We start from the raw sequence: 17,374 nt of genomic DNA on the forward strand, positions 1-17,374 counted from the left end.
GAAAAGATATAATCAAATATTTACAAAAATGTGAGGGGTGCACTCACTTTTGTGAGATACTGTATATAACAGTGGTCATTCAAATGGCACTGTGTCCTTAGAATGAATGAATTATTTACAAAATATATCTGTGCATAACAGTAGGAAGACATTGTTTGAAGTGGTTGGCCTGTTTAGGAAGCAAATCAAAAAATGTGTCTATTGACTGTTCAATGTAGCATTTGAAAAATTTGACATTTTTGTTTCAATGACAAAGGCTGCAATAATGAGTTTTGGACCAGGGCGATATAGAAATCATTTGAAATTTGTCTATAAATAAGTCTGAATGTCAGCACATTGAGGCTGTGCTGAGCTACAGCATGTTAATGTTTCATAGGACATTAATGGAAAACCTGACATAAGAGGGTTATAGGTCCAATATGTCATCATGTTTGTGTGCACACACAGTGCATCTATACTTGCATGCAAATGCTCTTACATTGTTGCCATCAATTTCAATCCTTCTTGCTCCATTTCTCTTGTTTTCTCTCTCTTAGAATTTAATAGATTCTAAATTATGAATTATAAATTTAAAAAAAAATCTAGCTCAAGTTAACGTGAAAATACTAAGACATATGTTGTTGCGCAGTGTAAATTGGCTTTTTTTCCCCTTGACAAACCTGTCCTGGAGTTCTAAAATACCTTTAAATAGATGTTTCAGATAAGGGAGACATGTTTGAGAACTACATTTTGGTGTCTCATTACTTCTTTAAAGTATTAGAGGTACAAACTCCCACATTTTTGTAGTAAGAACTATTAGGTAAGCAGGGTTGTGGAGTAATGGAATACATGTAATGGGATTATGTATTTAAAAGACAAAATATAAGTAACTGTATTCCACAACAGTTACAATTTAAATGATTGGTAATTAGAATACAGTTACATTCAAAAAGTATTTTGATTACTGAAGAGATTTCTGTGCATTTTATTTGCATTTGTTTCATTTAATATTTAATCCTTTCAGATGGAAAACATTTATACATAAAGTGCATTTGAACAGCGGTGAAACACTAATTATGAATTACTAAAATTACTAAAAAATATTTTTTGTATCGTTTTCAAGTAAAATATATAAAAATCTTTAAAACAAGATCAATTTGATTGATCTTGTTTTAGAAACAACACTACACAAGATATTTTAGGCTGTTCAGAGAATGTATTTTCAGCATGTGTATTTTGTCTTACTGTAGGCCTATGGCAGTTTTTATAATCAAAACAAGTGAAAAAAAAATCTAGCAGTGCTGAAGAAGTAATCCAAAGTATTTAGATTACATTACCTTGAGTAATCTAATGGAATACATTGCAAATTTAATATTACAGCATGTATTCTGTAATCTGTAGTGGAATACATTTCAAAAATAACCCTCACAACCCTATAGGTATGTTAGAAAAACTATTATCGAACATAACATACAGTAGCATGAACTTTTTCTAGTTTAATCACAGCAAATATGTCTTGACACTCGAAACTACAAGTAATGGAACTTGTTCATAAATTGTAGCATTTTTTATTACTGTTTTTTATATATATAAACATTTGCTCCCTTAAGAACCACCACAATAACAGGCTTTTAACACTTAAAATAGTTAACCCAGGTCATCCTTAACCCTGGGTAATCAGGATCCTGGGTTATCCTGTTTCATGTTTCACACTGATCATACTTAACGCATGGTACATAAGTAATCCTTGGTATTCAATGTGAATACTGTCTCTTTATCACGGCAGTTATCGAGTATGCCATCACTGTTCAACATTACTGTTTTCCCTCAGATGGAGAACGAAAACACACCACGTTTGAAAAGTTTCAGCATAAAAGTTTCAGAGGCTGAATAAAGAGCATAAATATTAAATGAGGTAAGCACTGAAGCTTTATATGATTAGCTAAACAACTTCCTGTGACATTCTAACACAGCATCGTTTTTACACTATATAGCTTTGGCACCAAAATGCGATGCTAACACTTTCCGGAGCAGGGTTTCATAACCCCAGGTAAAAAGCGTCGATAACCACCTTTCAAAATTACAAGTGTGAAACGTTATTTCTCATAATACAAATCAAGCTATTATTCATCTTTGCTGCCTCAAATGAAAAAGTATATTTTACTTCTAGCGATATACCCATTTCCTCTCCCGCTGTTAGCACAGATGCACACGCCCCCCTTTCTCTCTCTCTTTCTCTGATCTCCCACCCAAGGATGCTCGCGCTCTCTCTCTCTCTCTCTCTCTCTCTCTCTCTCTCTCTCTCTCTCTCTCTCTCTCTCCCATCCCTCCTACCTCTCTCTCTTTAATGTTGCCATCTCTTTCCCTCCTCCCCTATTTTTATTCTCTCCCTCGATCATTGTCATCTGTCTTTTTTCTTTATCATGGAATGCATTTCTTTATTTGTGTCTTCCATGACTCTTCTTTTATTTCTATATATAGGCACAGCTGAAGGGATTCTAGCCGTTTTCTGAGTTTCCTTTCATGCTGCCTTCACTCGTTCATTCACAGCACATAATATTTTGTCACTTCTCTCAGGGGGGGATTTTTTACTTTATTTTCTAATATTCGTTCCTACGCTCATCTGAAGATTCCGAATCCAGCCTCCGTTTCATTCCAACCCCATCATCTGCGTTCTAGCACGGATTGTAGGATCTAAACTGGAACCATGTTCTATTTCCAGCTGGTGATCATGGCCGGAACAGTTCTCCTGGCATACTACTTTGAGTATACGGACACGTTCCCGGTGCACATCCAAGGGTTCTTCTGCTTTGATAAAGCCTTCTCCAAGCCAAATCCTGGACCTGAAGATGACAGCAAAGCTGCTCCAGTGCTGGTCTATTCGCTGGTCACCGCCATCCCCACCGTCACCGTAAGAGTTTTAATGCCATTCATAAATTCGCACTTCTGTGAGTGTGTGTGTGTCTGTGTGTCGCCGTGTGGGATCATTAGTGAGTGTGTTTTGGTATGAATGATTGTGAACGTAATTGATGCATTTTAAGCTTTAGTAATTCACAGTTTATTTGCTGTCTTTTTCTTATTTAGATTATATAATTAGAAAAAGCGCTGGTGAAAAAACAGAATGTTGTTTGTCAGACTTGTCTACCTGCATCAATAACCAGCTTATAGCCAACTTGTGCTAGCATTGGCCAAAATTTGTTTGACTATATTGGAATTTAAATTGTTTAATTAGCAGTTTACTGTAGAAAATTTATAAAATGCAAATGTGCCTTTGTCAATAATATTACCTGTATGGCCAGAAACATACTCTGTACAAGTGTGCAAAAGCAGATGTCAGTGCCAAGCCAATGCATTGCAATCGTGTGGTCCTGTTGTATGCACTTAATATGAGTTGTTTTTTCTGTTACTATGGCAGTAAGAAACCTCAATACTCAAGGGGACAATACATTTACTTTCAAATGTTTGAATCGCCAAACTGGCATTAAGTTTTGGAGATTACGGTCTTTTCCATTCAAATAGATTGGAGATGTAATTGCATCCCTTACCTACATAGAAAATGGCTGCCCACTGGCCAGATTTCCAACGTAGGATGGCAAGATTCTCTTTAAGTTGTTGCTTTGTCATGACAGTTGAGAGAACTGTCCAGGGAAGACGACTAATATCGCCTAATTCACATTTGTGCTAACTGCTAATACACATGTGAAGCCTATATGTAGCCTTCACGTATTTGAGTAGAGTATGTTTATGACCTATTTTTTACTTTATTTGGCCAGAAACACACCTTCCACAAGTATGGAATGGTAGACCTGAGCACTTGGCCAATGCATGAGCAGTGCACGGTTCAGCTGAACTTGCATTACTAACATGCATTCTTGTGTTACTGTAGTGTTACTTACATGCTCAGCAATATTCTTCAAACTGTTGCTCCCCTATTACAGTTGTTGACTTGACACACACTAGCACTAACGCACAGTTCACACACTAATGTCTGCTAAAGCACCCCTTGCACTAACGTTGAGAATGCAACACTAACTTGCAGTGAGTAGGGCTTGAAACATAATTTTACACAAGTATGCTCATGGGTCAATGACTTGACCCTCATTTTGTTGTCCACGTCTAATAAATTAATAAAAAATAAATTTAAATGTAATTCACACAATTATTTTGTACTTGAATATACTATATAATACTTGAATATAATATATAATATATATTTGTATATATACTGAATATATCCAAATTACGTAAATAACCCTCTTCTATGATGAACATGGTTTCAATTACTGACTTCAAATTATTTTGATAATTTTTTCTGGGGCTTAAAGTAAAAAAATGTAATGTGGTGCGTAGGATATTTGGTATGGACATTTAGAAGGGAACATTAAAGTGCCCTGATTCTCACACCATTATATGAAAGGATATTTGGTATGCTAAATTTAGAAAGGAATTTATGGTCTTGAAATATGTGAGCTATGAACTAAATTAAACTGTCCTTAGTGTACATTATTAGGTAATTAAATTTATAACGGAATTAGTCGCATTCGACAACCATTATAAATTAGATAAATGACAAATAACTCGATTATTTGTCTGAATACATTCTAAACCATTAAAATCGTAATACAACGTATCGTTGTATCCGCTCATAATTTCTACTGTAAGGAATTAGCTTTAATAAGTGAAATAGGATTAATTCACTTATTGGAGTGATATTATTCTCATGGCTTATTGAAAATAATATCACAGGTATTTAGGTACAGATTTGAAGATAAATCTTTAGCTTCAAAGAAACAGGGATGAGATAATTTATCAAAATATACCACAGTCACATCATCTTTTAACACAGACAAACTTTATTACTATTCTAAACCTAAATATAATCTAACACATATATATACATGAGACAGGTTGGTGAGAAAAGTGACAGAATGTGAAATAAATGATCAATACAGTGAAAATGATCTTTATGGAGTCTGTTGACAATATCTTAAGAACCATTTATCCTTCTTTGAGTCTACATCGATTTGCTACCGGATTACCCAATGTATTTAATAAATACACCAGCACTTTGAACACAATATTGGAGATGCACTTGCGTGTAGTGGTGTTTCCTTGCGTTCATTGTGTTGCTTGGTTCTTTGTTGAAAGTTCGTTCCGTTAATGTTTTGGACCTCTGTAAGATCGAAGTTATTGTCTGAGGTTGGCTTTGAAGAGAGGTCTTCTCATGGGTGTGTGAACCATAGAGCTTTCTCGGGACGTCGAGTTTCCTTGGACCTCACATGGCATGGACGAGATCCCGAGAAGACCACGAGGGAAGAGTCAGAGCAAAGTCTGAGCAGTCCGAAGAGCAGGAGAGACAAGCAGCGAGGGAAGACGGCCAGAGAAGAGACTGAAGAGATAAGAGGAAGAGCGCGTGTTCTTCCTGTTTGGAAACATTTGATTTGAAATTGGCCGCATCCCCAAAGGTGTTGCGCCAATCAGAAGTGACTTTTCAGAGTCACATGGTCAACTGGGCTGTCTTTTCTGACAGTTGATTTATGTTCCTTTGTTTCAGATTTGTATAAATCTCCCGCTCAAAAATAGTGCATATTTAATCACAAACTTAAATATCTTGACAATGGTACAAGAGATATGATATTCATTATCATCAGCTTTCTCTGCATATGCCAGCGAACGCTTACATACTAAACATGACATTTATTTCATGGATATTATACGTGTAGTTAACAAAACATGAACATTTCTGGTTACAAAATCATACTGGTCAATTAATTGGTTATACAACATGGATGAAACATTACACACATTTTAAAGAGGTATATCAGGCTATAATGATTAATTTGTCAGTTATACAAGTTACCACAGTTCAAAGCAATTTTCAGAATTACCTAGCAAGACTAGGCATTGTGTGTGGGTCCATACGGTCTTGTATATTTTATAGGATTGATTCAGCAAAGAACTGTGACTTTCTGGATTAGGGAATGTCCTTTTTAAGATGCTGTTTGCTGAACAATGATCACGCCGTCACGCGATCTGATGAGCCTAAGTGTAGCAAACTGGTTTATATTGGGAACTCCAAGAGTGTGTGTTCTGCCTTTTTTATTGCTTCGATCTTTGAACTTAGGGCCTCTTTGCAGAGAAGTTTTCAAGTCATATGGGATCTAGACAAGTTTTTTCTAAACTAGATCTTTGTTAGTTTTATTAGCCAGATGTGAGACTTACTGGCACCTGAAGTTTTTCATTTATGATGTTGTGGAATTCCAGGATTAAGATTGGGTAAATCCTAGATTCAATTCATGTCGTTTCAATTCTTCTGCATGTATAATCCAACAGGTGTAACCGTCCGGAGTCAGTTAAAAAATCAAAAGAGTAAGTAAAAGCTGAATTTCTTCAAAAAATATGTTGGCATGTGTTTTGCTGAATTATCTTTTATTATTTCTTTTAAACTATTTTATTTTAAAAACATATTTAATATTTTAAAAAAAACATTTGTCCACCAAATCAAAGTCAAGTGGTGAAACCAACATGTAGGTAGTAATTTTGTTGTCATGTGACACAAATCATAAAACGGAGAACATTTCTTTAGACCCACAAGACTGCGTGTGAAGTTTTAAAAACAAATCCTAATTTTGTTATATCATTATATATCAGTATTTTGACATTTTAATGAAAAGGCACATTTGGTTCAGGTCATTTCTTGCAGCTACAAGAAGACTTCTTGATATTCTTAACTTAAAAATTCAAATATTTAATGTCTAAAAATTTGATATTTGTTTTAAATCTGATTTTTGTAAATATTTAAATTTTTTGTCACATCGGACAACCTTATTTGTTGGGTCAATAACCTTTATGCAGATGCAAGTGCTTGGTCAATTTATTGCCAATGCGTGGTTCAGTTGAACATGCTTAACCTGCGTTCTTGGGTTACTGTGGCAGGAACAAACCTCAGTACTCAAGGGGGTGACAGAGTTACCTTCACAAGTCTGTGCCATTAAACTGGATGTGTTATTATTCTGGTAAGTTGCTATAAATATATTGACTTTAACTTACTTGCTCAGCAATATTTTCTTCAAACTGTTGCTCTGCCATGACAATAGTTAGCTTGCCAGAGAAATGCACCAAATTGAGGTTGTGAAAGTGGTAACGTCTGTGTTCATGTACTTGCATAGAGTATGTTTTCGGCTTTACAGTGTCAGGAATAAGAGCTCCAGGTGCTCGCTCTCCTTTCTGGATGCGATCAAGACATTTTGTCATTATTATTTAGGTCAGACAAACCTAAGTGACATTAACGATGTCAGATGTCTACAATGCAATGCAGAGCTATGAATGGCAACTTCAAGGGGTCAATGCTTCAGCCAAGAGTCTCGATTTAGTTAGCCTGGAAAAAATTCAGATTTCCCAGTGGTGTCAAGTGATACATTATCAGAGGGAGGATGAATTAATGTCGGCCTCAGCCAACATCACACAAGCAGATGGTGAAATACCACAGCATCTGATATCAGAAGGGCTTTCTTCACATTAAAATATTTTATACACATTCACATTTCTCATCTGTGCAAAATCAGAGCAGAAGTAGTTAAAAAAATCCTCACCATCAGTTCATGCACATGGAGCTGAATGCAGCACACACAGGGTCACCTGCCAACACACACACCTCACTAATATAGTGAAACATGAGTGAATTCCTCACTAAGAAAACAAGTGTGTGTTTTTAGGGATCTATGTGGATGGGTGTTATATTTTACTTTTAAATTTTGGTGTGAAAAATGACTCCCTTAAACATATCTCTATAGGAACTCACATGCACAAACACATGCAGTGTTTGTGTGTGTGCAAGCTCCCTTTGTGTGTCACTACGCCTACTATCTCTTTGTCTTGACGATGATTGTGAGCATCCGTATCTGCGCTGTGTGTGTGTGTGCGTGCGCAAGTGAGTGTGTGGGTTCTTGGAGAGTGCTTGTGGGCGGTTGAAGGTATCTATATTTTGCTGTGAGTAGAATCTGGAAACGGTGATAGTGAATAAGAAAAACTGTCAGTTCTTCCCTTCTTAAACGACGCTGCTCTTTCTGCTGTAAACACACGTTTGTACCCAGACAGAGGGCTTACAATCGCAAAATCGATCTGGTGCACTGAAATGTTCGCTACCCCAAATTTTTCCCATAATTTTAAACCAGGGAGCATCGTTGCTAATTATGTTCCCTTACCAGAAATGTCTTAAGATGTTTGAGGATGAGCGCAAGTGTAAATATATTGTCAGCCTCATTTTCTCTTTAAAAGATAATAAAATGTAATCCATAATGTTCATAAAAGGGAAACAGTCTTTTGAATATTAGAGTTGTTATAAAAAGATTAAAAATACACTCCTTTTGTATATTTATTTCTTAATTTGTCATTTATTTTTCATAAAAACACTTGTAAATACCAACCATTTTAATATCTACAACAAAAACGCATGATAGTGTCATTTATACAGCGGTGTTGTTGATTATTTCCAGCTGCGTTTAAAAGTGCAACCTCATAATTCTGTCACCGGTAATTGAGTCATAAGTGTCCCAAGGTTCAGTTGATCAGTACACTTGCCATTGCTCGAATTCTTGTTTACAGTATACTAGTTCACGACTGTAACGAATGAGGTCGGAGTCAGACAAGGGATGAGGATCCAAATGCGGGTTTATTGATTAAAGGAAACAAACAGGCATGAATAAACAAAACTACCACGATGGGCAAATGAAAACAAAACACGAAAACACAGGAACTGGAACCTGGGAACACAGGCATGGATTAAACAAAACTACCACGATGGGCAAATGAAAACAAAACACGAAAACACAGGAACTGGAACACAGGCATGGGAGCGAGCACAAACTACGTACAACAGCATTCAACGACAGAACAGGACTAAACCAAAAACCAGGATATAAATACAAAAACATGGGAAAAAGGGGCCAATGAACAAACAGAACACAAACTAGGTGACAAGGTGATTAACAGAAACCAAAGGCAAATTAACAAGGGCAGGTGAAAACAATGAACAGTGAACACGAGGGAAAACAAGACTATGGAGGTACAAGGGTGACAAAAGTGAAAACTAAGGAATAACAAAAGTGACAAAATTACAAACAAAGGGCAACAGTGAGACAAGACAGGGTAACCGTTACAACGACATATGGAGCTAATTGAGATGCACCCTGTGAATTTGGCGTTTATGACGTTGAAAACTCTACTGCTTAAATCGGTCTGTGCTTGCCAAAATTTAAAATACTGCCCCCATTGGCCGAAGCTGGAAGTGTTTTTAGGGTGAAATGTCCACAGGGTTGTGCCATAAGACTGTAAATTATGTAATTCATTCCAGAGGAATGCATATTTTAGTAACCCTACTCCCTAACTCAAACCCCAACGCTAAACCTAATCATCAGAGGAGGAAAATGTCATCCAAATCGCACTCACCACTGTTGTGAACATGATTCCTTCCTGGTTTCCATAGTAATAGAGCCCGAGTCTCAGTGTCATGGCTCCGGCGTTTTCCGGTTCATTCTGTTTGTTTTCTCTCCCTCATGTTTCACAGGTGGCGTCGGTGAGCATAATCGGCCTTTCCATGGGAACGCTGATCGCTCCCGGGGAGGCGTCAATTGCGTTAATAGATTTCTTACTCGTTCCACCTGTCTTCATCTATTTCATCCCATGCATTTCCCCTGTTTGTTTGCTGGTTTGTTGTTTGCTGTACCATTCACGTTTGTCTCCTGTTTAGTGTGATTTTGGTTGCACTGTTCTCGAGGTGGTGTTTACCCTACAAATCGCTATTGCCCTGTTGGTCGCTCCCCAAGAGGATTCCTTGTATTACCTGCCCCTGTGTCAGGGAGCTTGAGTCTTGGGTGTTGCTTTGCATCTCATCAATCTTCAGCAGATCTTTATGGACTTCCACTACAACACCTAATGACGAACACACCCTCTTCGCCAGCCTGGCTTTATTATTTTTTTTTATTATTTCCGCAGCATTCATGACAGAATAAGCTAGCCAATTATGGACCCAGTGGAGGAGAGCACAATTCGTTCCGCTTTGACCCAGCAAGGGGCTTTACTTGGCCAACACCAGGACCAGATATCCGCGTCGCATCATGATATGTGATGACTTCACAGATTGCTGAGCTTACGGCGCCTCCCACCTGTTCCCACTACGGTACAGGATTTACGTCCTCCCCCGTCAACTGTTTCCCATTCCTCTGCGAGCAGGTTAGACATGCGAGGGATCTGTCAGGGCGTTTATCTCTCAATGCTATTAGGTAGGGGGTTACTGACGAGCACAACTCCCCTGGACAAAGCTCCCGGACTTCGCGCCCTCCTCCCGGTCCGATTACTGAGTGTTTCCTAAAGCCAAGTGATCTTGGCTCTGGTGGACTCCGGCTCTGAGGGGAACTTTTTCGAATCTGATTTAGCTTTTAGGTGGGGCTTCCAATATGCCGACAGAAGGAACCCATCACAGCCCACACTCTCAGTGGCACTCCCTTATCAGTAATGACACATGCCACTAGACCTGTCACCGTGGTCTCCGGAAATCATTCTGGCAGCTGTCCTTCCTCCTCATCTGGTCTCCTACTACCCCGGTCCATGGTTGGTAACACATAACCCTCACATAGACTGATCAACCAATTCTGTTTTGTCTTGCAGCTCTTTCTGTTCTTCACATTGTCTTAACTCTGCTGTCTCCCCTGTCCAGTCTAGTTTTTCATTGCAGGATGAGCCGGCAGATGTTTCGGGCATTCCACAGGAGTATCACGACTTGAGGGCGGTATTCAGCCGATCCCACACCTATACCTTTACTCCTCATTGCCCGTATGACTAGGCTATTGAATTGCATCCGGGCACCTCCGCCTTAATGCTGTTTTATTTTTCACTTTCTGGCCCCAAGAGGGAGGCCATGAACAGGTATGTTAATTATTCTTTAGCAGCTGGTCTCATCTGCTCTTCCTCTTCTCCTGCAGGTTCTTCTTCTTGGAGAAGAAGGACGGCACACTTAGACCCTGCATAGATTATCAGGGGCTGAATGACATCACAGTAATTATCCTTTACCCTCTGCCGCTGATAACTTCTGCTTTCAAACTCTTGCAGGAGGTGTCTGTCTTTATGAATTTGGATTTTATTAGGAAGGGGGATGAGTGAACGATGGCTTTTTTGGTTTGTTGTTTGCTGTACCATTCATGTTTGTCTCCTGTTTTGTGTGGAGTTGGTTACACTGTTCTCAAGGTGGCTTTTGAGCTCCACAAATGACAAAAGAGACACCATAAAAGTATTCCATATGATTCATGCACTAAAAATTGTAAAGGTTGTTTATTTGTAAGGGTGTACTTGTAATATTAAATTTGATTGTTTTTGATGTAAGAAACCATGTAGGAAAAATTTAAATGCCAAGTATAAAATGTGGCTTCTTTTGTGAAATGTGATCTACTTGTAAATAGGGTTGCAACGGTATGAGATTTTCACGGTATGATAACCGTCTCAGAAAATATAACGGTATACGGTATTACACAATTAGTATTATCAGTGAAAACAGAAGGGTTATTTATATATTTATTTATTTTTGAGCAAACACTTTAGTATAATTGAAACCATTTATTTTATTGAAGTATGTGTAAAAAAAAAAAGTCTCCCTTTTGAAAATAAAATAAATAGAAAAAATAAGAAAACTAACAGAATTAAAATAAACAGAATTATAAAGATGATAAAAAATAGCATGTGACTATAACTAAATATATAATATGTTATATAACTAAAGCATGTTAGTTTACATGTTATCATAGCATGTTAAATTAACTACTCAATGAAAAATAACATCAGCTGTGTGAGCTTTTAAAGTAATGTCCTATATGATTATTAACAGTTAACATATACTGTAGATGCACGACAGCACAGTCAGACTGCTCCTGTCTGTAACTTTATCTCAGTGGTTCTCAACTGGTTTTGCTTCAGGACAGATTTTACATTGGAAATCAAGTGTCGACCTGCCATAGATTAAACATAACCTGTATTTAATGTATCCTGGGTTGCATTTCTTTTTATGTTGCATAGTTTTGTTCATGGTTTTCCAGTACAAGGACATGCATCAAGTGACATTATTTTTGTTGTTGATGTCAACAACAAAATCTACACGAAGTTGTCTCTCACCCTTTTAAAAATTGAAGAGCATATTTACTTATATGAGCCCATTATTATCCCATTTGTTAACTAATATTACATATTTATACACATATTACACAGAAGGAAAGGCTCCTCATTACCATGGTTATGTCAGTGTGCTAGTCTTAAATAATAGTAATAATAATAAAATTAATGTATTTATGGAAAATAAATTCTAGCTGACACACATCTTGAAACTTTAACTAAAACTGCCACTGTTGTGTTGATATAAAATGAGGTCTAATAGATTCTACCTTTTAGATTATTTCATATGAAACTATAACATTTTGTCAAAATATAACAGTTACATTTACTCATTTAAAATCCTGAAACAAATTTGTAAAGGTGTGTAATTATTAATATTTTTAACTTTTTTGGTAAAGGGGCCACATCGGGCTTAAGTAGTTCATGGGGGGGCCACATTGTATTACTTTTGAGATACAATGTTCTGCATTGATTTGGTTTTTGTAACTTTTAAGCCCAGAAATAGTTATGTACTCTGAAGTTTTCTGAAGTGTATCTGTGACTAATGAGACTATTCTGCAATTGCCTAAAATATTGTATTGCTCAACAAAGGTAGATACTTTTCTATCAGGCATTAAAAAAACTCAATAAAGGCTGAGCTTATACATTTATTTTACCATCTCTTCTTCCCTGTTAATTTATTATTCAATTTAACAATCTCTACATCAGGGGTCTGTTATAATAAAACAAATTTATAGAACTTTTCACATTTGTCGCAAAGCGGGCAAGTTTACTTGTTTTTTTCTAAAACTTTACCCATTTACATGCTAAAAGTGTGATGATGCGTGTCTCCTCGATGTATTGACTTTCAGCACACAACTGAATAACACAGACTGCATGACTATGATAAATGATTACTGCAAGAGTTAGATTAACATACAGGTGTGAAGGGACTTCAACATTTCTAAATTGCACAAATAAAAAATACATTTACATATTCGTCTCTGGCTTGCTTTTGCTTGCATGTCAATGATGCCGAGATCTACTTCTGCATTTAATTTAATCACTGAGAAGGTTTACCTGCAAAATAGCACCAAACATTACAAGCAGCCTCAAGAATGGACACAGAGTAGCCGTATAACACTTTACCTTGAGCAGAATATTGCTCTACAGTTTGCTAAATTTGTTCAAAGGGGAAAGCGAGAGACAGAAAAAGTGCACTCACATGCATGGTTGCCAGATTGCACACAATAAGTATAACATTAGGCGGAATATTTCCAATTTGTGCAAGTATAAATCTCAAACTGGGGGTGTTGCGTCTCTTATCTGGCAACCTTGAGCATGTTAAATGCTTGTGGAGACGCGTTACATCCCAATGCAAGTTAACTGAAATATCCAATGAAAAAAGCCGCGAGCCACATTAAACCATGTGGAGGGCCTGATCCAGCCCACGGGCCATAAATTGCCCATGTCTGCTTAAGCTGTTTGCAAGATTACCATTAAATCTGCCTTGGCAGTCCTAAATAGTCTATCACTTGGGTGGCCGCCTAAATATCTTCAATGGAAGAACCTTGGCATTGTTCTCTCCCTGCTGTCCGCAACCCAGTCTGAATAGACCAGTTGAGAAACACTGCTTTAACTCTCTCTCACACACACTCATGTCAGACCCCCTCGCCTCGCTTCTCTCTGACATTTTCTCCGCTGTGTGTGTGTGTGTGTGTGTGTGTGTGTGTGTGTGTGTGTGTGTGTGTGTGTGTGTGTGTGTGTGTGTGTGTGTGTCTGTGTGTGTGTGTGTCTGTGTCGCAAGTTGGCGAGTCTGACAGGCAGACCAGGAGGAAAGGAGATGCTTACGCGCGTGTTAGATTCTCCGTCTGGTTGCATTTTTTTCTCAATATCGTAGATAAGCAAATGTACATGGTTTGATAACCGTACATTTTCAAACCATGGTATACCGTAAGACCAGTATACCGCTGCAACCCTACTTGTAAATAAAATGAATCACTTTAAGATCCTTAAATGGACTTAAATAGATAGATCCAGATTCGTGATGTTGAAGGCATCAGGTATTATATATCATCTAAAAAGAGCCGTCTTTATAAACCATGTTCATAAAAAGGATAATATCTTTCAAAAGTATCCTTTTGTGTTCTGCATTATAAATATAGTCATATAGTGTGATTCAATTATTAATTACTTTTTTTGGTTGGACTATTCCTTAAATGTACTTGGGATGGCCCTTAAATATATGTTTTGTTTGTGTAACAATGCATTCAGGTTGATTAATTCATATTAAATCCTGTTTTTTACTTGAATAAAGCCACTTAATTTAGAAATTGCCACATGGAAGGACTTTTTTTTACCCTACAAAATTGTATTATGTATAGGATGTACTCTACCCACTAACCAAGTATACAAAAGTAGAGTTTAGCAACATTCTAATGAAGTCTATAAATGCTGACAAATACACTTAAATTATTCATGCATCTCTCTCTGGGCTTTTGGCAGTGTGTTTTTCTGGTAAATATGGTAGCACTAGGACAGTCTCTGTTTTTCTTTGATCTGAAGAGAGCCTTGTCCCTGTATACTGTAGGTGTACAGCGTCCTTCAGTAATATGCTCACTTAGACACTGTGGTTGCCTGATGTCACATCTGTTGATTTATCATGCATGTTTGGGGACTGTGTGCTCCTATTCACCAGAATGTGGGTATGCCATAAATGTGTTTCTGCGAGAGAGAGAGTAAGTGTAAGTACATGTGTCTTCATGTGGGTGAGAAGAGTTACACATTACAATCACTGAGCACTTCATTATGAAAACTGTGTCCTAATAAAGTGCCCGATGTGGTCTTCTGCTGTTGCTCACTACAATTATACAGAATGATTATCTGAGTTACCATAGCCTTTCTGTCAGCTCAAACAAGTCAGGCCATTCTCTGTTGACCTCTCTCATCAACAAAGCGTTTTTGTCCTCAGAAATGTCGCTCACTGAATGTTTTTTGTTTTTGGCACCATTCAGAGTAAATTCTAGAGACTGTTGTATGTGAAAATCCCAGGAGATCAGCAGTTATAGAAATGCTCAAACCATCCCGTCTGGCACCAACAATCATGCCGCGGTCGGAATCACTGAGGTCAAATTTTTTTTCCCATTCTGATGGTTGATGTGAACATAAACTGAAGCTCCTGGCCCAAATCTGAATGATTGTATGCATTGCACTGCTGCTACATTATTGGCTGATTAGATAATTGCATGAATAAGCATGTGTTCAGGTCTTCCATATAAAGTGCTACAGTAAGTGAGTGTATATTGATGTTCTTAGTAAAACGTTGTAAATATAAGAGCAGGTGATATTCTTAATCCTCAATTTTTTCCTCATTATAAAAAAATATTGTCAGGATTTTTCCAGATTTGTCAGTAATTTATTACTATAATACTATATTCATTTTTTTTTTGTTTTTTTTTACTTATCTGTAAAAAGTGCTACAGTAATATGCAATTGTTACCTCAACAATCTATTTTTAATTTATCTAATACTTAAATAATACTTGCTGGTGTAACAATGTAGTTTTGTTTATTTAGTCATATTTAATAATAATTTTGACTTGAGTTAATTATAATATATATGATATATAATTCAGTTGATTAAATTAACACATGAAGCACATTGTTACCTGACAACACATTTGTACCAAGGAGATTTTCTATGGTAACAATAATTAAGCAAGTACCAAAACTAACAGTTGTATAATTTACTATAAAACAAAATAACCCAATCACATTATGTTGTTGGATAATTGTGAAATACACCGTAAAATTGGTAACGTGCAATTGTACCTTATGGTGCCATTTATGACTTTTGATTTTTGAATCAACCCAGTTAATTTAGATTTAGATATGTTTTTATGTTCATTTTAATGACTATTCAAGTTTCTCAGTTTCATTAGTCATGTGTAAATTATTGTCTGATCGTTTGAGAGTGTACAAATGGCATTGTTACGTGTCACGTTATTTTTCTCAGCGCTTTTGAGGATGCACCAATCATAGTTGTTTGTGATTACTGCATAAAGGTTTTTTTTATCGTTTTCTGGAGTTTAAAATGCAGATTTCTATTTGCATCTTGGGTCTAACCCTAAAAGATTATAGATTTAATAAAGTATACTTTTAATGTACAAATGTAATGACTGTCTAGGTAATGGGGTGGATTAGAGGTGCAGGATTTTAAAATGCTAGTATAACTGCACAGACAACTGATTTGCGATGGCATTATGAGACAAGATTATGTGGGAGTGAGTGGAGTTGGAAAGCAGAAAGTGGGGAAAATTTTTAAGTGGTGTCAATGCTCCATTCTCCCCATAATTTGTCTAACTTGAGAAGTCATTTAGCACATGTAGCTTGTTAATTTAGCCCAAACATTGTTTAGATTTACATTTGTTTAAAGGGGTCATGACATGAGAAACCAAATTTGCCTTGATCTTTTGGTATATAAGAGGTCTTTGTATCATTAAAACGTCCTGCAAGTTTAATATTTTAAGACGTCCTCCCCATTCTAAACGAATCATTTATTTAATCAAGCTCAAAATACAGCTCGTTCTGGATTCATGGTTAGAAGTGACGTGACGGTTAGAAGTGACGTACCAGCGTTTGCATATGACCGCCTCCAGCACAAGATAACTACGCTTTAAGTGCAAGACAACTCACGCTCATTTCAGTATCGCCGTCGCCTCACAAGTGTTCAGTCGATGGACAGCGAGCTCTGACAGAGACTACTTGTGCACAGGAAAATTACGATGCCACACAGATGTGCTGTTCCTGGCTGTGGTCAAACAAAACCTCTGAATAAGCTGCCGAAAGATCCAGACGTCAGGGAAAAATGGATGCAGTTTATTTTTTGCGGACGTCCCAGTCACGGCAGTGTTAACTTAAGCGTTTGTTCTGTACATTTTAAGGATGACTGTTTTGAGAACAAATCTCAATATGATGCTGGCTTTGCCAGAAAACTGTTGCTCAAAGATAAGTCCGTGCCGACTATTCTGGGAACAACGACGACGCAAACTGTAAGTAATCTATTTTAAACTTTAAACTACTTTTTAAAGCGCAGTTTCATTCATTATGAATAATCACAGTGTTTTTACTTAGTTTACTTGCATATTGTTCTGGCTGGGGGCGTCAATAATTGATACATAGGCACTGACGTTAGCCAATCATAACAGTGGGCGTTAACACTGAAGTCTTAAATGGAAAACGCCCCCAAAACAGACTGTTTG

The 17,374-nt window shown here is 37.1% G+C and overlaps 1 protein-coding gene across 5 annotated transcripts in view; it reads left to right on the top strand.

The window, feature by feature from the left end:
• LOC127646364 (phospholipid phosphatase-related protein type 5-like) overlaps window positions 1-17,374 on the top strand; it is a 71,864-nt gene that overhangs the window by 34,759 nt on the left and 19,731 nt on the right. For 3 of the 5 annotated variants that reach the window (XM_052129928.1, XM_052129926.1, XM_052129927.1), the window contains one exon: window positions 2,702-2,890. The exons of 1 other annotated variant lie outside the window; for it this stretch is intronic. In XM_052129928.1, coding sequence (XP_051985888.1) covers window positions 2,702-2,890 — 189 coding nt within the window. Of the gene's footprint in view, window positions 1-2,383; window positions 2,891-17,374 lie in introns of those variants that run through there. One more of the 5 variants, XM_052129929.1, reaches the window with a different exon arrangement.

The sequence above is a fragment of the Xyrauchen texanus genome, chromosome 7 (assembly GCF_025860055.1).
Source record: "Xyrauchen texanus isolate HMW12.3.18 chromosome 7, RBS_HiC_50CHRs, whole genome shotgun sequence".
Taxonomy (NCBI): domain Eukaryota; kingdom Metazoa; phylum Chordata; class Actinopteri; order Cypriniformes; family Catostomidae; genus Xyrauchen; species Xyrauchen texanus.